The sequence below is a fragment of the Ursus arctos genome, unplaced genomic scaffold, assembly GCF_023065955.2.
Source record: "Ursus arctos isolate Adak ecotype North America unplaced genomic scaffold, UrsArc2.0 scaffold_2, whole genome shotgun sequence".
Taxonomy (NCBI): Eukaryota; Metazoa; Chordata; class Mammalia; order Carnivora; family Ursidae; genus Ursus; species Ursus arctos.
This window is the reverse complement of record NW_026622874.1, coordinates 21,141,550-21,168,405: the sequence shown is the minus strand read 5'-3', so window position 1 is coordinate 21,168,405 and position 26,856 is coordinate 21,141,550. Positions and strand designations below refer to the sequence as shown.

The window sequence follows — 26,856 nt, the reverse complement described above, 5'->3', positions numbered from 1 at the left end:
AAAAATAAACCAAAACCTTAAAGAAATAAATGTCTCTGAAGGATTAGTGCAAATCAGAAATACAAGAACTCAGAAAAGAGATGGTAGGTAACAACGGAAGGGCTCGAGAAAGAAATGGAAGAGAGAAATAAAACCGTCACAGAAGTAAATGTTAACTTGGAAGGAAAATAAGAAAAAATAAACATTGCTGAAAACAGCAAAGATCTAGAGGTTGGGTGTGAAAAACTTGAGAAAAATGAAATAGATTTTAGAAGTTTAAAAGGACTAGAGAGAAAATGGTAGCTATAGAAAAATGAAAAGAAAATCAAGCATGCATATTACTGGAGTCACTAAAAAAAACATGGAAATTATGTGATGAAGTAAATGAAAGACACAAATGAAGTACATTTCTATAAAGAAGGCTTGAGTTTACATGTTGAAAAAGCATATCAAGCACAGTGGAAATTGCCCCAAAGCCAACATGGAAACATACCCAAGTTAAATGGCTTAACATCAGAGGTAGAGAAAGAATCCTTTGGGTGAGCAAGAAAGAAGTCAGGTGTAGAAGAAAAAGATTAATGTGACCTTAAACTGCTCTGTAACATATTCAATGCTAGAAGGTAGTGGAACAAGAGCTACAAAATCTGGAGGAAGAGTATGACTTAAGAATTTTATAATGAGCAAAAATGTTAAAGTACAAAGCAGTAGTAATCAGTTTTGAACATGGATAACTCAGGGAATATTGTTCCGCTGAAACATCTTCAGGAATTTTTTAGAAGATGAACTGCTGTCCTCCAAGAGATGTCTGAAAACACTACAGCAAGAGTACTAGCCCTGAGCACCGGACCCTTGTAACTCTTTGGCTAAGAGTAAGACAAATGTGGGCATGAGGGTAACAGAAGAGACTATAATGTTAGTTGTGATGACAGTAGAAATAAATAACATTTACAAAACTGGGACAATAGAAGGCAAGAAAATGGCAGTTAAAATAAGTACCTTTATTTCAAATGCAAATTAAAAGCAAGCTAAAGTCACGCCTGGGTGGCTCAGTTGGTTAAGCTTCCGGCTCTTGGTTTCAGCTCAGGTCATGACCTCGGGGTCAGGAGATCAAGCCCCATGTCTGGCTCTGTGCTGAGCATGGACCTTGCTTAAGATTCTCTCTCTTCCTGTCCCTCTGCCCCTCTTCTCCCCCTCCTAAAAATATAAATAAATAAATAAACAAACAAATAAATTAATAAATAAAATTTTTAAAGAACAAGGTAAGGTCGTGGTCTTAATATAAGGGAAGATTTGTTATAGGTCAAATTAAATGAGTCAAAAAGAACACTTTATAATGTTAATTGAGACAAACAAATACTTTATAAAGGATTGAAACATTCACAGTGAAAGTGTAATAGAGAAATATATCTCCATACCCCTGAGAGAATAAAACAGGATTAGCAGTAGAAACAGAAGCCACTTAGAGTGAGGACTCTTAATTTTCTTCCATAGTTCTTGACAGATCAAGTGGACAAAAATATGTAAATCTGTAAGACCTAGACAACATAATTAATAAGTGCATCTAATTGATATTTAAAACTGAAAACAGAGAATACATGTGACTACAGAATGTTAACAGAGACCAAACATGTACACAAAGAAAACTGCACTAATCGCAATGCAACAAAACTAATGCAGTAAAAATAAAAAGAGAGGAAAATTTAAAACCACAGTTCATCAGATTTAAAAATCTCTTTCTTCAAGTCATGTCCGAGAGGAAATCGAAAGTAAAATGGTTAAAGTTTAGACAATAAATATAATGGAAACACAGCATATTAGAATCTGTAGTATGCAGATGAGACAAATCCCAGAAGAAAAAGTATAGATTCACTACTTTGAGGACTAGGTTAGGAAGTTAGAAAACAACAGCAACAACAGGAAAATCAACCCATGGAAAGCAAAATACTCAATAATCAATATGCATGAAAGCAGAAATAAATGAATTAGGTAAGAGATGACTAGAAGTACTTCTTTGGGAGAAGTAAAATGTCAGCTAATGAAATAAAAAATGGCGAGTGTACAAATATATAACATAAGAAAGGATAATAGGGAAAATCACTCCAATATGCTGGAAATTGAAGCCATGAGAGATTTTTTCCAAACTCTAGGTGAATAATTTTATTTTATATTTATTTAAAAAAATTTTTTTTAAGATTTTATTTATTTGACAGAGACACAGCGAGAGAGGGAACACAAGCAGGGGGAGAGGGAGAAGCAGGCTTCCCGCTGAGCAGCGAGCCCGACACGGGACTCGATCTGAGGATCCTGGGATCATGATCTGAGCCAAAGGCAGACGCTTAACGACTGAGCCACCCAGGCGCCCCTAGGTGAATAATTTTTTAAAAATGAATAAAATGGGTAAATTTCTAGAGAGAGATAATTATCTCAAAGACTCTTAAATATATAGAAAACAAAAACAGACAAATTAACTGGGAATGGGGGGGCCAGGGCAGAGAAATCTACACCCCACACGCATCATCAACTGGCTCTGATGGTTTCACAAAAAGAATTCTACCAGACCTTTAAAAACCCGATAACGTTAATGGTATTTAAAGTGTTCCAAAGAGCAGAAAAAGAAAATTTAACAGTTTCTCTCCTTTTCCCTCTTCTTTCTCCTCTGCTTCTCTCTGCTCTTTCTGTCTCTAAAATAAATTAAATCTTTAAAAAAATCCTGATTAAAGAGGTTTATTTCAGGGAGATAATGATTCAGTAAATAAAAGGAAATCTGATGAGGAGAACAAAGGCAAAAGAAAAAAAAAAACCCTTCTTATAACTTAAAGCCCATTGACAAGTACTTGAGACAGGTAGAGTGACCTTCTTCAAGGAGCTTAGCTGCCTCAATGTTAGTACTTTGCTGGAGGCCAAAGGCAACCTTAGCTTGATATTATCCTAACCTCCAGGATCCTGTAAAAATCTCTTTGGAAACTTCCTTTATCTCTACTTCCCCAACATATATGTTAGCAGTCATTCTCCAAGCATATGCCCACTGATATACATCTGAGGTCTCATGACTCAGGTTTTACTAGACGATAGTAAATGACCTTTTCCTAATAACAGCTAGCCCCTCAAGGTCCTGGAAATCTTGCCTCCAAATTCCTTAGAGACTCTCACTATCCCTAATACCCTCCCAACTTGAAAAGTATATAATCAGCCCCTCCCAACCCCAGGGCAGCTCTTTCTGCCCACAGGTCCTGTCACCATGCTGTAATAAAAACACCTTTTTGCACCAATAAATGTCTTAAGACTTCTGTCTTGACCATTTGCTCCTGAGCCCCAACATTTCACATCAGATCTAGTAACATTACATTTAAGGAGCAAAGCACATGTTTATATTCATACTTGTGAAAAGGCAACAAAATGTAATGTTCAGACTTAAAAAGGAAAACCTCTAGTACAACTGGAAATAGATATTTTTCTTAACCTGATAAAATGTATCTATTTCAATCCCAAATCCAGTATCATCCTTAATGGGGAAACATTATAAGCATTCTTAATAATCTCAGAAATAGACAATGATGTCCGTTATCACCACTATTATTTAACATTGTTCTAGAGTACAATTAGATAAGAGAAATAAATTAGAGATATAAAAATAAGAAAACATTTGCAGCTTATGTATTTGTGTACCTGCAAAACCAAAAGAATCAGCTGAAACTTCTTACAAAGAGTTAAACAATTCCAAACAGCAGCGAAAGAAAAAATTAATACACAAAATCAATGGTTCTATATATACAAAGTTACAGCCATTAAAAGACCCAGTGGAAGAAAGATCCCCAGCGTTCACCATAAAAATATATATATAAAATAGCATTAAGCTTAACAAGAAATGTGCAACATTCTATATAGAAAAAAGCAAAAAATCCTTTTAAAGGCTTCTAATGTTCCCCGAAGCATACTTTAATATTTAGAATAATACACATGGAAAGCCTCAGCATCTTGTCAGTTTCTCCTGATTCATTTTATAAATTTATGTGACAATCACAAAAACACAGGATATTTTTGGACCGAGATAGACTGATCTAGAGTTGATAATGGAAAAACATACAAGCACAAATAGCCAGGAAAATTAAGCAAAAGGAGAGCAATGATGTGGAATTAGCCCCACCAGAGATGAAAACTTATTAGACCTCAATTATTAATAAGACAGTTTGGTTCTGGGCATGGAGGGAAAATCAGTGGAAAAAATATAGAATTCATATGTGAATTGCAGTACATATAATATCAATGGGGGAAAAATGGATTTTTCAATAAATAATGATGAGCCAACAGGGTAGCCATCTGGAAAAAAATGGGTCCATACCTCATAGCTTATGCCAGAAGAAACTTCAAATGAATCGTGGATGTAAATGTAAAACATAAACCATAAAAGTAATAGAAGACATCATGGGAGAATTCTATATAATTTCAACATGAAAAAGCTTTCCCAACTATGATAAAAACTAGGAACCATAAGAAAAAGAGTAATAAATTTTACTTACTACATAAAGGAAAACTTTCTGCGTGGTCAAAATTGCTTATAAGAAACATCAAACTAGAGAAAATTTGTGCAACTCCTATCTCAGACTAAACATAATTTACTTAACATATAAAGAGTTCTACAAATTGACACAAAAATGCCAACAGCTCAATATAAAAATGGATGGAGATCATGGACATTTGTTTTATACAAAGAAAGTGAGAGAGTTCTTCCCTTGGTAATGTAATATTAAGCAGCTACTCTTCCCCATTGTTTTTCTCGATAGCTTGCTTATTTCCACCTTTGCACTTATTCCAACCTATTGCTGTTTTTCTGTTTGCTTGTTTGTTTTATTCTCCCTTTTCTAAGACTGTGAATTCCATGGGGAAAGGAATCATGTCTGTCTCCTCCACAGTTGGTTCCCTTGTGCCAAGCACAGTGCTGTCAGATATGAGGTGCTTAATATCTGTTCTGTTTGATTTCAGTCTGTTCTAGTTCTTCTTCAGAAAAATGCCTTCTACACATTCTTCCTTATGACCTGTGCCAAACATATTCAGCTTTTTTTTTAAATAGTAAACTCAGTAGATGGGTTGAAATTTACAGAATTGAAAAGAATGGGTTGAAATTTACAGAATTGAAAAGAAGTCACATAAATTCACCTAATACAGCTAGCTACATATTAGGCTTTCAATGGTTAGCTTTAAGCACAGGGCATGGTTGCCTAGTAGGGACTTAAAAATTATTTGTTCAATGAAAAAATGTTGGAAGAGTATTTGCTATTTGCCGGAAGATATCTTAAATATTTGTCAGGTTATTCTTTGGCAGAGTGTATATTTCATTAATAACTTATTTAGAGTATTAATTCAACTTCAGTTGCTTTGAATGTTCTTCAATTAATTCATCCTTTTGACGTTATTGATTTAATTATCATGAGATTCATGGGCATCATTAGAGATAATGTATGTATGACTTCAGAGTTTTATTAATATTCATTATATCCCTAGTGATTTTTTTTTTTTTTAGGATTAAGTGCCGCAATTGTTTTAAGATATTTTGTAATATTTAGTATTTTCTTTTTCTTACATATTTTTCAGATAGTCCATACTAATTTCTGATTTCTCTAGAAATCATACTTTCTTTTCATTTGCTTTTATTACTTAATTACTTAAATAATAATTACTTAAATATTCACCCTTTCTAAAATTGGTCATTTCTACAATGTCTGGTGTTTCTGTTTGGACATTTATTATAAACACATATACATACAAATGTTTATATTTTCTCTCTCTTGCACATTAAACTACGGATCCTTGAAGATAGACTGTAATTTCTCTGTATTTGCTATAGCGACTATTTTAAGGTAATGATTTTTATATATTGTTCAAAATTGTTGTCTATGTTTTTCTGTAGTATCACCATTATCAAACAGTGAGGGTCACTGTCCAAGGGATGGAGAGTCAAAATTTCAGTTACTGTCATGAGAGCAGTTATAATCTAGCTCGGGAGACGATATGCAGTTAAATTAATGTAGTTATCTACTGCTGCACAGAAATTTATTCCAAAACTTAGTGTTGTAACAGAACCAACAATTTTTATATCACACTTTGTTCATTTGGAATCCCAGCATGCCTTAACTAGGTCCTCTGACTCAGGGTCTCTTCCAAGTCTGCTGTCAAGGTACTGGTTTGTTCTGTAGTCATTGCATGGCTTAACTGGAGAAGGGTCCACCTAGTTACGAACATGGTTTTTGGCAGGATTGAGTTCCTCATGAGCTGTTGGACAAAGAAGGCCTCAGGTCCTTGATGGCTGTTGGCCAGAGGTTGCCCTCAGTTCCTTGCCATGTGGGCCTCTCTGTGGGAAAACAGGGTAGCTCACATGGGTAATTTCCATTAAAGAGCAAGAGATGGCATGAAAGACAAAAGCCATAGTCTCTTTGTAACCTAATTTTGGTAGTGATAGCCCATCATTTTTGTACTATTCTCTTCATTAGAAGAAAGTCATTAGGTTCTGCCCATACTCAAAGAGAGGGGATTAATTACACAAGGGTGTGAATATCAGCTGGTGGGGATGATTGGAGGCCATTTTAGAAAATGCCTACCACATCTGGTAAATAAGCAGTTAAGACATGTCATTAAAAGAATTCAGAGGAATGATCTCTAAGGGTTGAGACGTTCAGGAAGGTGTTCCTAAAAAAGTTGAGACTTGAGTTAAATCTTGAAGAAAAGTTTGACAAGGGGGAAAACAGCCTTCTATATAGAAAAAATATGAAACTAAGATATAGGGATGGACATTTTTCTAGATTACTTTGGGAACAGAGAATAATAGATAGTATAACTTGACAGTAGTATTTTTATGTAAAATATTAATTAGTGATCCTAAATCAGAAAACTCTTTTCTCTTTTTGGTAGATGCTGCTTTTACCTCAATTTTGTTTGGGGTATTAATGGTTTTAATTATCAGAGAAGTAGAAATTAAAGATCAAGCATATTTCTGAAATACTTTTTATCATGTAATTTTAAATTCTGAAATCTATTTAATGACTGATGTGGGAAATGATGCTCTACTGTCTCCAAAGGAAAGAAAGCACAGGTGTAGTTATCTAAAAACTCATATAAACACAATAAAAGTTTGACTTTTTCATCTTATGAAAAGAAAGTAAAAATATAAAGTTTTTGTAGGAGATATGGCTTCTAATATGAATGTACCTTACTAAAACAAAAATCTTAAAAAGAACATACTTTACTTACTAGTCTTTTTTTTTTAAAGATTTTATTTATTTATTTGACAGAGAGAGAAACAGCCAGTAAGAGAGGGCACACAGGCAGTGAGAGTGGGAGAGGAAGAAGCAGGCTCCCAGGGGAGGAGCCTGATGTGGGGCTGGATCCCAGAACTCTGGGATCACGCCCTGAGCTGAAGGTAAAGGCTTAATGACTGAGCCACCCAGCCGCCCCTACTAATCTTTTCTTGAGATGCAAATGCAAACTCATGAAATCATCTTAAGTAGTGATAGGCACAAGAAAAGTATCATTTTTTCCCCTAAACTCCCAGACTGAAGTTGCTCTTTGTTTATAGTAGATATTTACTTAACCAGTCATGGTACCCAGAGTAATGTCTTTGATGTTGTCACAAGTTACTGGCAGTAGTAGCAGTAGCAACAGCAGAGTTACCGTGTTTAATCTATTCCAGGCATTGCACCATGCATGCTGTCCTCATTAAACTCTCACGACAGCTCTGGTTGTAAGTATGATTATTATTCTCATTTTATAGATGAGGAAACTGAAAGCCACTGAGATTAAGCAACTTGACAAAAATTAAAAACCAAACCAAACCAAACATAAAACAAATACATGGCAGAGCCTTGATTCTAACCCAACTAGTTTTGATTCTAGTGCTAGAACTCTTAACCAAAGCAATAGACTGCCTCTTAAGTCCAACATTTAGTAAACATGGGCCATGTAAATGAACAATTCCAAATCATATGACACTTCCATCTTGTCTATGTGGATTTTCTGGTGGGATCTGGATCAGCACCAATCTAAGCACTATTAATCAGTGTGGTTGGGAACTTTAGTTGGACAAATCTCCCTTTCAGTGTCTCTGCTAATTGTTATTAATGGATGCCTGTGAAACACATGTTAATTATTGCATTTTGGTTTGAGTACAGACTGTACAACAAAGAAACAACCCCTGCCTTTTGGAGTTCAGGTTTTAAAGAGAAGGTTTGATATAATCAGTTAACAGGAACGCTCTTCAAAGTGAAGTAGAGAAGCATGGGAACTTGGAGCACGGGTATTGAAACCCTGTGGTGATAAGAAAAGACTGATCACCTTGATACCGGAGGAATGCAACAGAATGTCTCTTGTTCCTTGTCTATAGTTTTTGGAAAGTGCCGGGCATGTGACACAGCCTGTTGGTATCTGTGGGGACGCATATGCCTGGCCTTGCAATTGCAGCAGTGTGTTGGTGACCTGGGAATAGAGGGAGTGGGATGGCTGCTATGCAGATGCCTTCCCAGTACCAAGAATGGGCACCAGGTGCAGGTTTGTCTTGGGTAGAAAATAAGTTTGGAGAAGATTCACACAGGAACAAAGTAATTAACCTTAATGAGACTGTGATAGCGTTCAAATAGGGGAAACTTTTAGCCACCAACTAAGATAAATACTTTGAACTTCATATTAGGAGAAGTATTTAAATTTAAAATGGATACTCACATTGACATTGATGATTCACACTCAACATTTAAAATTATACTGAATATTTTGTATTTTTGATATTTCTCTGAAGCAGAAAAAGCACGACAGATACACATGTGTGTGTGAATAGATACACGTCATTGCAAGACTGTGTAGAGAAAATAAAAACCAATAATAATAATAATAATGATAATGATAATAATGGAACCAAAGCATGACTGTGGTTGAATTTCAGTGTTACAAGTTTGTAGAGTGTCTTATTTCATTCAGTCAAAAGGAATTCTTTATATATTCAGTAAAGACTAACAGTAGAAAGATGACATTGCCAAGAGTTGTGCATTTAAAAGAAAGATGAAAGTTTGAAGTGAGAGGATTGAAAAAGAATACTGGATCCAGACAATGGCTGTTTTGATTAAATTCTAAATATTTCACCTTCTTCAAATATTTCACCTTACAACAGTAACAGATAATGTCCTAAATCACTGCTTTCCTTGTTACCTTGCCTAACACTGAGAGATATTTTTGTGCCTTTTTCCAGAGGCCATTATAAACCAATTAAGAGCCACAAATTCATGAACACAACCAAAATTCATGAGTACGACCTCAAGATTGTATATGCGGGAGTGAAATTTTTCTGTCCTTAAATTCTGAATACACTAATTTGAAAAATTTTTGATGAAAGGAAAAAGTCCTCATTATTCTGCCTATTCCAAATGTCAATTTTTACTCTGGTGTGACCTTTCAGAATTTGTCTTCATGCATGTCTGTCTCTATAGTTGTAATCAAAGTGTATATAAAATTTATGTTTTGCCTCTTTATTCAGTTACATGATAAGCTGTTACTTGTGTTTCTACACAGAACAATAGTTTAATTGCTACCCAATATTATTTAGAGATTTATATGTTTCTCTATTTTGACATTATTTGTTTATATCTTAGTTATGTCGTGTCTTTTTATTCTCAGGTAATTACAACGAAGAGGGAAGTGATTATATCAGAAGATACTTTTAAGACTTACCATACCTAAAATACATATAACTTACCGTACCTAAAATACATATAACTATAGTAAATTTCACTAAAGTGGTAACCACTTATGATCTTACCAACAGTACACAAATTCCAGGTTGTGTTACGATTTGAGGGATAATCTTAAAAAATCCTTTTCTTTCTTGCAAGGTGCTTAAAATTGGCTGAAGTTTATATCTCTTTCACTATAATAAATATGAACATTTGCTTCTGGTCTAATTTCTTTGTTTTCCATCTCAATGAATTTTCTTTTTATGTAGTGATTGATACTTTTTTTTTGGTACACATTTGAATGATCTCTTCTGATAGTGTAGATTTTAATCTATTTTAATTGATGACGGAAATGTTGCCAAATCTGACTTTTTTAGATTTTAGTATTCATTTCATTTTTTTTTTTTTTTTTTTACTGAAGTATAGTGGACACACAGTGTATGTTAGTTTTGGGTGTACATAGTGATTCGACCACTCTGTATGTTATGCTGTGCTTACCGCAAGTGTAATCAGTTTTCATTTGATTTCTGTATATTTATATCTGTCAGTATTTCCTCTTATGATTTCTTCTATTGCTTTGAAAAGGAGAATATTATTCTTCTGTATATCAGATTTATATTCTAATTTGGATTCAGTTAAAATAATTATAATGGTTATATTGAACCATTTAAGCCTATTGGAGTTTATTTTACTATATACTATAAAATATGAATTAAAGTTAAATATTTTTAAAAATAATCCTATTTAATGTATTTGTCTTCAGATACTAGTTTGCATGTAGATTATCAATTCTTTTCCAGTTATTATATATATATTTATATACCAGCAGTTGTCTTCTTATTGATGCTCGTGATGTTCTTTATTGTCTTATCAATTTTCATCAGTATAATTGCCCATGTGCTGTACAAAATAAATTTAAGAATATTGTTGCTAAGTATTCTAAAACACATATAAGCAAAAAAAATTTTTTTAAAGATTTTTAATGTATTAAATCCATAAATTGTCAGAATGCATATATTTTAATATTTAGCTTTCTTTTATATAACAAAGGTTTTTTTTTCATAAAAAAAATCTTTTATACTCTTCAATAAGGAGTACTACTTAATTTAATGTCTTGATAAACCTGGAACACTTATACTGTTGCTGGGAATATAAATGAATAGGTCCTCATTTAACCTTCCTAAGTCTAGCTTGTATGTGTCTCTTCTAGTCAGTTGGAGGCACAATTATACAAATTGTATAACTTGGTTGAGTCCATGAAGGAGTTAAATGCTCTGATATTTGTATTTAAAACTGGTATTGTACAAAATAATGATGGATGGTAAAATCCATGCTAACAGACTTCAGAGAGTCGCAGGGAGGAGGAGAAGATCCTTTAGACATGCTGTCAGGAGGGAGCATCCCCAGGCACCAGGATACCCGTGGGCCAAGTGCAGACCCATGCTGGTCCTTGAGGTCCTGCCTCGGGCTGTGGGCTGAGCTCAGCATCTGGCCAGATGGGCTGTGGGATTGCCCTTCCTGCCAGATGTGGGACAAGCACTGTGCTTCAGCCTGGGGTGGGGTCTGGTCAGCTGAGCCAGACATCTCTTCCAATGGCCCCAGTCTTTGGCAGACAGCTGACCCCCAGGGTTCTTTAAACCTTGGTGCTGAGACATGCTTGGTACCTGGGTGGGGAGTGTATGGAAGGTTTGCTCCTGCTGAGACATGGTTTCCAGTGGCCAGAGCTCCCAGCCCCCTCCATCCTCACATTCAGGTCCCTGCAGGGGTGGATGGTGGATGGTGACAGCTGTAGAAGCAGGAACAGGATAGGGCCTGGGCATGCAGGGGTGGGAGGTGGCTGAGAACCTATCCTCAGAAGTAATGGCAGGCAGGAGCACACATGATCCAAGGCTCCAAGCTCACACTGCATGTTCCATTGTCCCATTGAACTTCACTTACAAAACACAAATTCAAAGATAAAATTATTTCAAGACAGTTGACTGCAAAGCATTCTCAACAGAGCAGGGGCCTCTGAGAGCAAGGCCATGTACAACTTCACTGGTCTTAGCTCCATGCAGTCAGCCCTTTAATTTGAAAGACACACCCAGACGTTTCCGATTCTGCTTATTTCTCTCTTTTTTAAAAAAATTTTTTAAAAAGATTTTATTTATCTATTTGTCGGTGTGGGGCAGTGCCCGAGAACACAAGCAGGGGGAGCAGCAGAGGCAGAGGGAGAAGCAGACTCCCCGCTGAGTAAGGAGCCTGATGTGGGGCTCGATCCCAGGACCCTGGGATCATGACCTGAGCTGAAGGCCGACGCTTAACCGACTAAGCCACCCAGGCGCCCCTCTGCTGTATCTCTTTAAGTGTATTTGCTTGCTTGTGCTTTTTCCTGCCAATTTGAACTATTTGTTGAATGAATGAATGCAAGTATTTAGGGGAAGCCATATATATAATATCACATATATACAGACACATAAATGCATCTATCATATTTTTAGCAATCTCTCTGATTTCCATATTTTTGCCAATATAGTGTTGCTTCATAAATATGATTTTGGATCTCTGAATTATATTTCCCCTGAAAACATGATCAAAAGACTGCATATATTTGTTTAGTTGTGGAAACAATCAGGGCTGAAGTTAAGTCTATTCTCTTAACATGTGGAAATTTTCACAATACTAGTGATTCATTTCTAAGGACTAATAAGTGTGTTTTTTTCTTCAACAACATTTTACTCCTTTTATAATCTTTCTTTATCCCTCACTGATGTCTAGATTTATTTGAAAGACCATTAAAGCTAAAGAATTGTCTAGGAGAACAATTAAAACTTTGAAATGAATTCTAATTTTATCTTAAATTTAAAAACACATTTCCTTATAAGAATATTGTTATTTAAATTTTAAAACCTTCTTGTACATAATATTCATTCTCTTCTTGTTTACTTTCAGAGTACCGTGAGCACACTGGAAAGCTTGTTAAATAAATTTTATTATGTTAATTAAATTTTATTAAATAGCATGACAAAACATTATATGTTTTCTTATTTGAGTATACCTTATCAATGCATAGATATATTTTGGTGTTAAAATGCCATTTTTTATTTAGGATTTCAGGTAAAACTAAGAGTTTGAACTTTGTTGGCCATTAAAATTCCCACGGCTGTTTTTGCAAGAGTGCTTGCTGCAGCTCGGGCTAAGGTCCAGCATAAGCAATGACATCCTTCCTACTTAATATACCTCAAAGTCCTGTGTCGATTATTATGGCATTCTTCTTTGCTTCCTGTTCTAAACAGCTGTGTCACATTGCTGAATTCATGTTCACAATTTTTTCTGTATCCTGTTCAGCAGGCCAAGTGAAATGACCCTTGCATTTTACAAATATTAGCTGCAGTTTTGTTAAGTACATATATTTAAGGTTATCATACAACTCATTGTTAAAGGAATAATCTCTTTGGATAGTGGAGCAGAATGCTATTTAATCAATATAAGATAACATGCTAGGCATGAATTCACCATTGGCCTGGATTTTATAAAACACACTAAATATATCACTTCATGTCAAAACAATCATTAAGGGCCTTTAAGTGGTCTTGAAAATTACCTATTCTCGTGTGCGTAGGAATGTACTCAATTAAATGAGTCCTGAAATATACTTGGCATTAGCTTAGTTCAAAGTCAGGAAGCAGTTCTGTTTTCATGGATTAGATGCAGATCATTTAAAAATGGTGCTGGACAGCAACATTATAATTGAATGAGGATAGGGAAATCTAGAAAGAGTGTATTGTGGATTAAAGTGAACACAGTAAAAGTAAATATAGTTACTAATCTGCTTTTCTGTAGCATCCCAAAGCAGGAAATGAAATTTATTAATTTTCATTTAGACAACTTTAATGCTTTGAATGTGTCTATTTACTAGCAACTTTGCACATAGAAGACATTATAATTAATTTGTGTTTAATTGACCAAGAGTAGAATTTTTAGAGCATGGAACATGGTGAGATTCAGTTCATGGGAGGGATTTTGAGCAGCCCACGTCCCAATGTCTGGAATTTCTCTGCTCTAATGCCAGCCTCCGTTAATCTGGTGTTCTCTTCAGGGCTCAGCTCCGTCCTCATCTCCTTCTTGGTGCCTTCACTCTGTATTTCCCTAGAGTTCAGGGGTCTCTATTCTCTCTGGACACTGAGAAAGTTTGCTATCCCTTTCTGTATTATTTGGCTCTTTTCAGGCACTAAATAAAACTTTCTAATTTTTCATAGCTTGCTATAGTTTTCAACAATTTCCATTGTTATATCCATCTATGTTTGATTTTTCTATGATGCTCTTCAAATATTGTTTAGTTTATAATGCAGCTAGGGATTCTCATTTTAACTTTCCACATATTTACGTGTAACTGTAAATATAAAGCCAAGAACTATACATTTTTTAAAGCCAAAAAGTTGCGAACATTGTTATCAAATCCTGCATGGGTAGTCTTTAAACCCCAGCAAGCAGCACTTTCTATTCCTCTTATTATCAAGAAGCCCTTTGAGTAAAGAAAAGCTGTAAGGAGCAGAAATCTGTTAGTGGAAAGGAAAAAGGAAGTGAGAAACTGGATATCGATCTTGCCAAATGAAGCAGTGAAAGAAAATATTACATTGTGAACTTCTTTCCATTATTTTCTCAAATACAATCCAACAACTGAGATTAAGAGAACAATGGCTGAGATGCTGGAAATAAATCCAACCCATCTGATAAGTCCCTAGGAAACGAGAAATAACAAAATGAAAAGAGGAGACTGCCTTGGAGTTTTGGACGCTTTTAAAAAAAAAAATCAGAAGTGGTCTTCTTATATTTGTAACAATAAACGTTGCCCTAATGTTTCTTTTTTCTGAAGATTTTATGTATTTATTTATTGAGAGAGAGAGAGTGCATGTGTGGGTAGTGGGAGGGGCAGAGAGAGAGGGAGAGAGAGAATCTCAAGCAGACTCCATGCTGAGCCCGGAGCCCGATACAGGGCTGGATCTCAGGACCCTGAGACCATGTCCTGAGCTGAAACCAAGAGTCCAATGCTCAACTAACTGAGCCACCTAGACCCCCCTGTTTTGTTTTGTTTTTTTTTTTTGCTTGTTTTTTTAAGACAAGCTATATGTGGGAAATTATAGGTATTGATTATGCATTAATAACTTGGTTGAAGTAAAGAATAAATCATGTAGTTAATAGAGAAAACTGAAAGCTTTCTTGGTTGGCTAATCAGTGTCATATTGACCATGTCACATGGTCTATCTTGCCTGTGGTCCAGCGGAAAGGAGGAGAAAGTTAATAGTCCTATAATCATCAACAGAATGGAGATCTTGGAAAAGAAGAATTATTAGCGAGCTGCACATGTTGCTCTGTGTAGAAAATGTTTTCAGATATCTTAACTTTTTTTTTTCCACCATCAAAGTTTTGGATTTCATCTTCACCAGACCTCAAGTTTTCTTGTCTATAGATAAAGAGATCGAATCTTAATATCCTTCTAGCTCAGTGCTTCTATTTGGAGATTGATGGTTAACGGATTGATTGATTTTTTTTTAGTGGGTTTTCTTTGTAAGAAATAAGATAAAATTAACTGAATAAAGTGGAGATGATCTCCGCATTCTGTTAAACGCTATGCACCTTCATTTTCCCCATGTCTTTATTGTACAAGTATTATCAAAACAACATTAAAGCAAATTGGAGAAAAGACAGAACATTCAAGGAGTAGGATTTAAATCAGGCTTTTTAGAATGTGTGGCATATGGGCAGGTGAAAGACCATGAGGATGGCCGTGGGGGTAGTGAGGAAGCACAGTAGCCTCATGCTAAGGGATGTTGACAAAGTTAGAAAATTGGATTAATAGAAGAGAGACTTGGAATGCCTTGGAGAATTCCCACTTAATTCTGTAAGCAATAGAGGACCATGTTCAGGCAGGAAGAGAGGACAAAGTTGTACCTGCTGGATGTCATCAAAGGCTTGGCAGGGGATGAAACCAACATGAGCAAAAAGGAAGAGAAGAGGAAATTGCTCGTAACACAACTGGCACAGGGCTGTATTAAGTGAAGAGAAAGACTGGAATGGAAGCAAGTCCTGAAAGGGAGGAGGGCTGATTTTGCCAAATAGTCATATCATTCAATTCAAAAAGAATTGGAAAGGATGCTTACAGCTGGAGGGATATGGCAGTTCAGCAAGCCCTCACCTCTCCCGAGTATTTCTCATAACTGATAAAAGATTTATCTCAGCTGTCCAGTGTAGTTTGCAAAAATGCTTATTAATGAGCTTCAGGAGGGATTTCCTATCTTTGTTGAAAACAAATGGGTATTTGAGTCTATGGATATAAATGAAGGCTAATCAGTCCTCTTATTTTAATAGCAGTCCTTGATCTCCACCCTTGAAGAACAGGCATATATCCAGGGCTATTTTTTAAATTCTTATTATAGGCAATATTCTTGTATGTGTGCCCTTTTTATTCTTATGTAATTGCTTTCCTCCAGTATTCTTTGTATTTCTTTCTAATTCTTGAGCTTTGAATTCTAGAATTATTTCAGTATTATGCCATGTAGGATATAGAAGTTTGGCTTGACAATGCTGCTGACAATTTATATGTCAGGGTGTAACTGTCTGGCATATTCTTTGCTATTTTGCATTCCTTTGCAAAGTATGCCTTTGTTTAGTCTTGAGGGAGTAGGCTTCTATGATTTTCCATATACTTGGGACAAGACTTTCACATAACTAATAACTGTTCTGCTTGGTATGGAATGCAGATGTTTGCATTTTCACACAGTTCCTCCAATTGCCTCTCCATTCCTTTTGCATACTGCAAGGTGTCTAATCTGTGATGAAGGATGCAGACATAGTTTTCATGTGATTTCTAAGAAAAATTACATGGGTTATGGCAGAAAAATTGTGCTTCCTTTCCAATTTACCTCATTTATTTCTAAAATCCTGCAGTCTGTTTTTGTATTATATTTAGCACATTATAGAAGGCCTGACTAATTATTATCCTTTGAAGTCATAAAGTCTTTTGTCTAGCAGTGTGCCTTTAAAGCTAGAAAAATGTCTTCTAAAAACTCAATGTTAAATATTTTTATAATTTTGTATTGTAGTTGCATATTATCATTTTGAATGCAGCCTGTATCTTCATAAGATAAAACAAAAAACTTTTCATCCACCCTGGGAATTTAAGATGATATGTCTGTGCATGTGATACTCTGATGAATTTTAATACTATATTCCTTAAGCATATGAATGCTTCTTAAGGAAGTAATTGATTCCTGTAAAGGCCCCTTTCCACTCGTCTATTTTAAATGTTGATTTTTTTTAAAGACATACTGTATCCTATAAAAATAATATTGCCAACTTCACGCACCCTGGTATCTGGGCTCTTTCTCTTCACCTGACTTATTGAGGTCCTGATTTTCTAAGGAAGGCACTGGCCCCACTTGTTCCTATTTGGAGTGGTCGTTGGGGAGTACATCAGGGTAGTCAGGTTATTACGGTGGTCAAAGTCAGCTCAGGAGAATGGTGATAGTGATGGACAGCAACCCCAGCCCAGGGGGAGGAAGTGATAGGAGCTATTTCCTGAACTTTTAATGTCCTCATTTCAGTGCTTCTGCAAGTTCTTAAAAACTATGTGGCATTGACGTTCATTCATTTGTTTTAGGTTGTTTAATGTTAAACTTTTTATTTTCAACTAATTTGGACTTGCAGAAAAGTTGCAAACAAATTTACAATGTATAGTGGAGAAAACAGAATTATAGGCTGGGTAAGGGATTAATTTAGAGTCCAGCAACAAAGAAGGTATTCAATAAATATTCACTGACCAGTGAGAGTAAAAAGGGACTGAACCTGGGGTCTCCTGACTCTTTGTCTTATGACTTTTTGACTGCCTGTTGCATTTCCCAAGGCTAAAAATTCACTCTACATAAGCATGATTTCCAGCAAATTGTAAACAATGTTTTTCTTTGGTAGCTATAAACTGAGAAACAGTAGATTGTTTTGCTGGCTATATATTTCTTATTAATAAATAGCCATGTAGTGCAGAATGAAAAGACAATTGCAAACACAATAGAGTCTTTAATGCTGTTGATTACAATTTATTCACCTGTCTCATTTTTATCTTCATAGAAATTGGCCCGGTGACAATTACCACAGATCCCAAGAAATTTCAATATGAACTCAGAGAACTGTATGTTCAGGTAAGTGCTTGCTTTCAATTTTTCAGTTTGTTTTAGGGGAAAGGAAAATCATGAACATCTGTCTGATTTTCCTTATTTTTAAATCTGATAGAAATAATTGTTGGGTTTTAAGTTCCAATACTGCTTCTTTTTCTCTCTTCTCCATTTCTCACTACCACTTCTCTTGAGTGCTGAATAAATTGATCAATAGCTCTGGGAGTGGGGCAGATTGAGTTCACCTTCATTTATATATCATCTCTGGCTGCTTGCATGCAACAATAGCAGATAAAAGTAGTTTTGACAGACTGGCCCTCATAGCCTAAGATATTTACTATATGAACCTCTACAGGAAAAGTTTGCTGAACCCTGCACTCGGTGAGTCACTTCATTGAGAATCATAAGGAACAGTTAATTCTTTCCCCATAACAGAAATGGTATAATTAAAATAATTTTGATATTCTGTGCTGTAAAGCAACTATAAAATTTTTGACCATAAGTATAATTTGGTTATTAGAGAAGAAGAACATTGGTTTAACTGTTATTCTGAAAACAGGACTTGGAGATAGGGTTAGTATGTACTTTCTCCTTAGTGCTGCTTTGAGATCATTATTGCTTAATCCATTCATTAAAACAATAACAACAAAAAACTTGCTCTTTGAGGTTGCTTCACTATGGTATCCTCCATGGATGGTCTCTGCTGTAGTCTTGCAGACCTTTTGACCACTCCCCATCATTCATCTAAGCTATTGGTACCTGGATCTTTGGCTGCCTTTCCCCTTCAGGGCTGCCACTATTCTAGGGACTTCAGCATTTATGGGAATGATCTGATTCCCTCATTCAGAACCTTCTCCCCTCAGTTCCTTGACCTGCTAGTCATCTTCAATAGCCTGTTCTTTACTTTATCTCAGTCTTCCATTCTCACACACACCCTCTGGACCATCACTAATCCATTCTACCACTCAGATCACGAATTCAAGCATCTTAACCTCCAACAGCAACCATCTGTCCACCAAGCCTGTTGGTGCGGTTGTTTACAACTGCTCCTTCACCTTCACTGACCCCTATCTTGTCTCCCAGGCCATCAGATCTCTCCTTTTTTTACTTTCCTCCAATCTAGCTCGGAGTCCTATCATTTCAAAAACACATCTTTTTCTTTCTTGTCCATTGCTTTTCTGTTTAAAAGACAAAACCTCATTCCTCTCTGACCCCAATTATCTGCATTATTCATGCCTGCCCACCAGTGGTCAAGTGCTGTTGAAGTCTCACAACAGGGCAGGTTGATTCCACTGTAAATACAAACCTACCTATCTCCACGGGACTCTCAAAACTCCCATGATCTTCCTATGTTTCTTTGGTGAATTAAATCTCCCATTTGGGACACCTGGGTGGCTCAGTTGGTTAAGGGTCTGCCTTCAGCTCAGGTCATGATTCCAGGGTCCTGGAATCGAGTCCCTCATCCCCTCATCGGGCTCCTTGCTTAGCGGGAAGCCTGCTTCTCCCTCTGCCTCTGCCCCTCCCTCTGCTCGTGTGCACGCTCTCTCTCTCTCTCTCTGTCAAAATAAATAAATAAAATCTTTAAAAATAAATTACTCCCAATGGCAATTACATATCTTGTCTACTCTTTTTAAACCTCCATCACCTCACCCTTTTACTATTGGTTATTTCAGTGAGTTTTCTACTCTGAGCAAGTGACCTCACTTACTGTTTCAAACACAGGCATATACAAATGTCAGCCCTCTCTTCCTCATACCTCCGATCCACTGACACCCATTACCCATCCTATTCTCATTCTTTACTTGATCTCAACTCTTTGGCTTTCTCAGGATCCTAGCATTTCAAGTTGTTTCTCTCAGCTGCTTAGAAGTTCCCATTTATTCTTAAATGTGTCCTAGTCTCTCCAAAAAACAAACAAATCCCAACAAACCAAACCATAAAAAGCAAAACAAAATAAACAACAAGAAATTTCTATTTTTCTCAAATCCTCTTACAAATAACAACTTTTATCCTTTTTAGTTCCTTCAGTGTCAAGAAAGTTGTCTGTATTCACCACCATCATTTCCTCACACCCGCCTCCCCCATTCGCTCCTCTGTCTATGTCACTCTAGTCCCCACAGCCCCACACCAGCAAAGTAGCTCTAGCTGGTGACATGTGATCTCTGTCTTGTTAAATGCAGTGGAAACATTTCAGTCGTCAGCATATTAGATGGACATCCTTCTTGTCTTTGACAAATACACCCTTTCCTACACTCTCATTTTTCTTCCCACTTTGCCTCAGCTTCCTAAGGAGCTCATTTCTCTCTACATGCCCTTTCCATTGCTCCATCCTTGGTCCTAAATCCTTGCTCTTTGTCCTCTATTTGTTATCTTTGTGAATGATGCCTACAATATTCTGGTTATACTATGAAAAAATCTGAATCATCCTTAATATACCCCTCCCTTTTCCCCCAACATTGGAACCATCAAGTCTTGGTTTTTAACTTTCTAAATATTTTTTGTATCCTCCCTTTAAGCAAAATCATCCATACCCACATAAATATTTCTAGCCTAGACTTTTCCTCTGAAATACAGACCCTGTGTCAGTCTCCTGGATGTCACAATGGACTTCTACAATGAAACTCACAAATGTGCCCTTTCCATTGCTCCATACTTGGTACTAAATCCTTGCTCTTTGTCCTCTATTTGTCATCTTTGTGAATGATGCCTACAATATTCTGGTTATACTACCAAAAAGTCTGAATCAACCTTAATATACCTCTCCCCTTTCCCTCAACATCCAAACCATCAAGTCTTGGTTTTTAACTTTCTAAATATTTTTCATATCAGTTGACTTTTCTCTATTTCTTTTGGTACTACCCTTGTCCCGATTACCGTATCTTTAGTCTAAACAAATCAAAAAAGCTTCTAAGTGATTTTCCTGTCCTTCATTCTGCCTTCACTTCCATGTTCCCTTAACCTAGTTTAAAATCCTGTATTCAAAGTCTCATCTTGAGTACCACTTCCTCAGTGATCCTGCCTTTCCTCCATGCTTGGTCATATCTCACTATGTCTCTCCATCACAAAGTAGTTGGGATTTCACATTGAAGAATCATGTCTGATTTAGCTCATCATTACCCTAGTAAAATGCATGGCATATAGAACATGCTTACTCTTCGATGAGTGAAAGAAAGATTGAATATACCACTAAATACAAATCAACAGAGGCCAAATTATAGTTGAAGTTTAACACTTTGGTTTCACTATTGGGTGAATGATTTGATTTGTCGCTGTGCATGGTATGAGCATAATTGGGGAATAGGATGAAAAAGCCAAAGCTTGTCATTCCAAATATGTATTCAGTCATGATTCTTTTATTGTGCCTATCTCTATAATTTTTAAATTATACACTAAAATAAATTATATTTCATAAGAAATCTAAGAGATGTATGTAGTTATCCCTTAGCTATTTTTCTCTTTTACTAAATTTATTCTGATGATTTTTCCCACTAATAATCCTCCATTTCCTTTCTCTTATACCATGTCATTCTTTTTCAGTCATTTCTTGACACTTACTTAGAATTTACTTTTCTGTCCCTCAATATAACAAATTCTTTGCCACTTTAGATGTCCATATCCTCTGAAAAAAATCTTTCTATAAAAATTTATATCCTTTACATAGATCATGGGAATTAGAAATTGTATTGCCCTGGTTGTTAAAATTTTTATGTTGCTTTATCCTTCCATGAGCTCCTGTGAGCAAGAGCTTAGTAGCTCTCATTAAGCCTCTGATCCACTTGTGGGGTGAACTGGTGTATGCACTAGAGTGGACTTAAATAGCTGTTGAACAAATGGGTGTTATATGAGGGTAACCTCTTTTAAAAATACATATTTAACAGTTAAACTTTATCAAATATAATTTAAACTTTACTTGACAGTACAAAGGATAACTTAAAAAAACCTACCAGTTTTCATTACATAGAGATTCAGAAGGACCAAGTAATGGAGATTTCTGGCTGATAGAATATTAAGAAAGGATTTACTGTATTCATTTTTTTTTTCTATGCAGAAATACAGCTGAGCTGTATTCTTTAATATCTGGCTAGAGTGAAAATCCCTACATTCTCAATGAGGCCTGGCACTGACACTTCCTGTTTTCCTGCCTCTCCCTTTCTTTTGTTCTGATGGATCTTCAAGGAGTGTGCTTATCCTCCATGCTCCATTTGTCTCCAGGGTGAAGGATCATTATTCCTAACTCATACTCCATTGATTCCTTCCCCAGAGCCCTGGTGCATCACCTTCTGGAATTGAGCCTGATACAGGCATATCTCTGTTCAAGAAAATAATTTCTTTTCTTTTCTCCTGGAATGAAAGCTGGTGTACATTTCTCTGGAGGTTTTCTCTGGACTGGACTACATCTTATGGGGTTTATTTTTGCATTGTCTTGGGATTCCAGAGCATGCTTACGTAGAAAAACTAGTTTTGAAAGAAAACAAGTATTTACTTTTGCACTTTATTCAACATTGGGCATTGTTATGGGCACTGGGGATACCATGGGTTTTTTTTTTTTTTCTTTCTTACAAAGATTTGAAGTTTCTAGTGCATTTTTCCTTTTTAAATGAATGGCAGAAAGTTTCAGTAAGTAAGGGTCAAATATGAAAAGCCTCTATGCTATGTCATCACTTAACACCTAATCTAAAAAATATACTTTGTTTTCTCTTCGGTGTTTGCTTAGAGAATATTTTATTATTTCATAAATCAGTCTAGAAACTAAACTTCACAAATTTCACAAAATTTTAGCATGACATGCTAAATTTTGTTTTGTTTATAATTTCCAGACCCCTCTTTAGTTCTCCTTCTATGATTTTTAGTGACTCCCTGCTAATCACTGGTATCATGAGGAACAAGAATTGCTGTCCTATTAAAACTAACTTAGCTTTTAAAAAAATTTTTTAAGTTAATAATATTTTGCATTTGTAATGGCTTTGAAAACAAGAAAAATAAATTTAGTTTTAAGTAAATTAAATAATTAACCATTAACATTACACTAAACTTAGCTATTTTTCTTACAGAGATATAGGTAACTTGAGAAGCAATTTAAAATTTTCCAAGAAAAACTTAGAAAAACAATCACTAAACTTAAATCATTAAATTTATAACATTAATTTCATTTTCCTTTATCATGTTTTCTCTGGAATACAAGGGAGTAACTTGAAAAGCATCTGAACTTTCTCTCTGGGGAAAAGAAGGGAAGACAAACTTCAACAAATGGTATTCAAATCACAGAGCTTTGGGAATTAGTATCCTTGTAAATATGCAGTGCGAAGTCCTGTCTCAGGTCACATTCTTTATAGGAAACTATAAACCTTTTTAGAGAATGGTGTGGCAGTGGTATGCTTTTAAGCCTTTTATCTGCATGTTCATTTTTAAAAGATTTTATTTATTTATGAGAGAGAGAGAGACAGACAGGGCATGCACATGCGTGGGGTGGGGAGGGAGAGGGAGAAGGAGAAGCAGACTCCCTTTGGAGCAAGAAGCCTGACCCTGGAGCTTTTATTTTTATTTTTTTTTAAGATTTTGTTTATTCATTTGAGAGAGACAGAGCACAAGCAGGGGGAGAGGCAGAGGCAGAGGGAAAGGGAGAAGCAGATTCCCCGCTGAGCTGGGACTCAGAGGTGGGACTCCATTCCAGGACCTGGAGATCATGACCTGAGCCCAAGGCAGAGGCTTAACCATCTGAGCCACCCAGGTGCCCCTGTTTTTGTTTTAAATAACAAAAAGCAATTAGTCAAACATTTGAAATGTAAAGGAAAAGGAAGTTTTACAATAATAGAATTATTGTAAAAAAAAAACCCATTTTTTTCATATAGATAGTTGGTCCCTAAAACTGAAAAGCTTCACACATAATTTAATTTCCCTTTGCAAAGTCTATTAGGAAAATTGACCTTAAAAAAGCAGGAATAAGAGTAAAAATATGTAGAACATCATTACGTAGCAACAATAGCAACAAGATAGTTATGAAGAAGATGAGGGTGAGGTCCAATTATTTCAATTCTTTAACAGAGATAGAAGGGTAAATAGGCAAACTGCAGCAGGCTGAGGTTAGGGGGGAAATGTTTTGCTGTAGTGTAGGAACAATTGATGTTAGGATTAACTGCCAAAGGAGAGTATGAGAAACCGGGGCCAGATAGGCCAAGATGGTTAAAAAGAAGAGAATAAAATAGTGCTGATTTTGGAAGAGCAATTTATGATGACAAATTTCTTATACATTTTATCTAATTTCTGGTATTCTAAATCATGTTACTATGTAAAAGTATGCCTTTTATTTCTAGATTTATAGGAAAATCTTCTATATGAATTTTAAAAACCAAACTGATGTATAACAAAAAGGAATTAAGAAAAAGCAAAAAAAAAAAAAGACTAGAAAAGAAAAGGGAAGGGATTATATGTAAGTGCAGATATAGACACACTGTAAAACTATGAAAGATGTGATTTCCGTTTTTGGTATTGGACATGTTTCAACCGAAGACAGCAGCTTTTATTTCTATTTTAAGTTTTCTTTTTTACAAATTCATATATATAGAAGTGTATAAATTCACTGTTACAGGAGGAATGGCATGTATTTAATACGGAGTCCAATACATGTAACTCATAATACATGTACTTCAAGAACAGTAGAATCAGTGTCTGGCCCAAAGTAAGGGGATTATTATATATATGTTAGTCATTATAATGATTATTACTATTATTACTATTACTATTATTATTACTATTGTTACTACCTGTAGTACCCCCAAGTTTTTTTAAGGGAAATAATCACCAAATAATCCTGCCATAAATGACCAGAAATTGTAGAATATGTGCCTTGTGATTTTGCATGTATTTTAAAGTCATTTTCTCAGTCACACCCACACAAATATTAATATTCCTTTTTACAAATGAGGATACTCAAGCTTTGGAATATTAGGTAACAACTCTTCGTCAGGTCATCAAACTGGCAAGTAGCAAAGCTAGTCTCAAACCTGGAGGTTTTTAATGTCAAAGCCAGTGTTCTTTATCACTCTGCTACTTTCCTTCTAAATATTGATTTAAGCAACCTAATTAATCTAATCAAATTGACATTTATTTATGGAATTTGTCTTCATATTTTATTTCAAAGTAGGGGTGTAGAGAATTAAAGACAGATGTCTCTGGTCTCACCCTCAATGAAATGAATTTATTCCTGGAAGATTTTGGCTTTCACTGCTACCCCTGATCACTTTGAGTAATTGGCTCACCTAAATTTACGGAGTAGCAAATGACAAAGTTAATTATAAATAAAAATTGTTCTTACTGCTCAGCATATGTTCTCATGACCTACTCCGGTAAGCTTATTTAAGTATGACCTCACAAACGCCTTGGAGAAACACAAGGACAAGAAGCCCTTTAAGAGATTGAAAGGTAGTATTCATACTGTAGTTGTATTTGTAGGTAATGTTTTGATTATTTTTGTTGTTAGAGTTGAAACTTCCTGGATCTTGAACGAAACACCTTTTAAAACTTTCATTTGCTGCTGGAGTTTTTTGCTAGACCATATGAATTCTCTGAGGGACAAATAATCCTAAATCCTCAGGAAGTAAAGAGAATGGAGGGCCCTGAGTAGAAATGTTTGGCTCTTTTCTAGCTATCTACCCTGATACCCTATCCAGAAGCAAAAAGCTAGATGATTTCGTAACAATCTTTTATATCTACAAAGGGCAGAGAGTATAGAAGAGTATTCTGAGTATTAAATTACTTTTTCAAAGCAGAATATAGACGGAATGAGGTGGGTATGGATTATGATGATAAAAGTCTTGATTTTCTTTTCAAAATGTGCGTGTATGGGAATGTTCCAAAGGGTAGACACATGAGTCATTGCAGAGTAAATATTGCAGTTACATGTGACAAAATAGCATTTAAGAAGAGGAATTCACTGACCCATGATGCCTGGATTCATCCCATACATGCTCCTTACCCAACCAAAGGATAACTCTTTTCCCCATAATAAGTACTGCATTTGATTTTGTCAGTTTTTAGGTGATGGTAAGGACGGAGGTCAAAATGTTTTCCTTGGGAGAATGTTTCTTGATCTAAAGTCAGGACTCCTAGAGAAAACTATCAACCTCATGTTGAGCAAAGTGAATGTACGGGAAATTAAGAGTTTCTTCTCAATCCAAATTGATCAGGAGCAGTTCTTAAGAAGCTGTCTTTATTCGTAGGCTTTGAAAAAGTGTCAGGAAGAATTGTGGAGTCTTGGTATTGGTATTCCCTTTGATATTTGTCCAGTTATTCCATCAGATGTCTGAATCCCTTCCAGAAACCTGTCAATACCTCAGAAATGAACTAACCCCAGTTAGGGATTTGATAGCACTGGTCTTCATCACCAGATGATACGAGAGGCCCTGCTCCAGAGCGGTGTCCTGGAGCCTGTCTTGGTGTTTGAGGCTAATACCGGGCTTTGAGAGTCATATCATATTATTGAATTCAGATGCAGTCACCAGCTCAATCTGTCAGATTTCCTCATCTAGACTTTAAACCAGGTCTCCATCCTTCTATATTCATGTTGATTTTTGAAAATCCTCATTTATCTAGTCTGTTGATATATACGAGTCTCCTCCTGTGAGATGATCTAGATCTTAGTTCACTAGTTTTGTTTAATGATTACTAGCTCTAAAACAACCCATACAGTTCATCTATCTCAAACTTCCCTGTAAATTATAATGTTCGTAAATTGTAATGATTTTATTGGCAAAAACTACATTACGTTGATATTTTTTTTTGCCAAGGGCTAAAATTACGTAAGCAGTATAAATATATTTTTAACACATAAAATAAAACACACCTTACACAATCACAACATTATAATTTCCTTCAACTACCCAATAATAAAGGTAATACCAAATGTGCTGGGGAGGATATAAAATCCATATGTGAGTGTTAGAGTGGAAAGGAAGGCAGAGGTTTTAGTGGGCAAGCTGAATCTGAGGAGTACTAAGGTAAGACAGAGAAGGGTCATAGCCCAAGGA

At 35.7% G+C, this 26,856-nt stretch overlaps 1 protein-coding gene across 5 annotated transcripts in view; it reads left to right on the top strand.

Annotated features, from left to right (window-relative positions):
- Positions 1 to 26,856, top strand: part of HMCN1 (hemicentin 1) — a 467,709-nt gene that overhangs the window by 82,969 nt on the left and 357,884 nt on the right. For all 5 annotated transcript variants that reach the window (XM_026509232.4, XM_044387879.3, XM_044387878.3 and 2 more), the window contains exon 2: positions 17,790 to 17,860. In XM_026509232.4, coding sequence (XP_026365017.3) covers positions 17,790 to 17,860 — 71 coding nt within the window. The remainder of the gene's footprint in view (positions 1 to 17,789; positions 17,861 to 26,856) is intronic.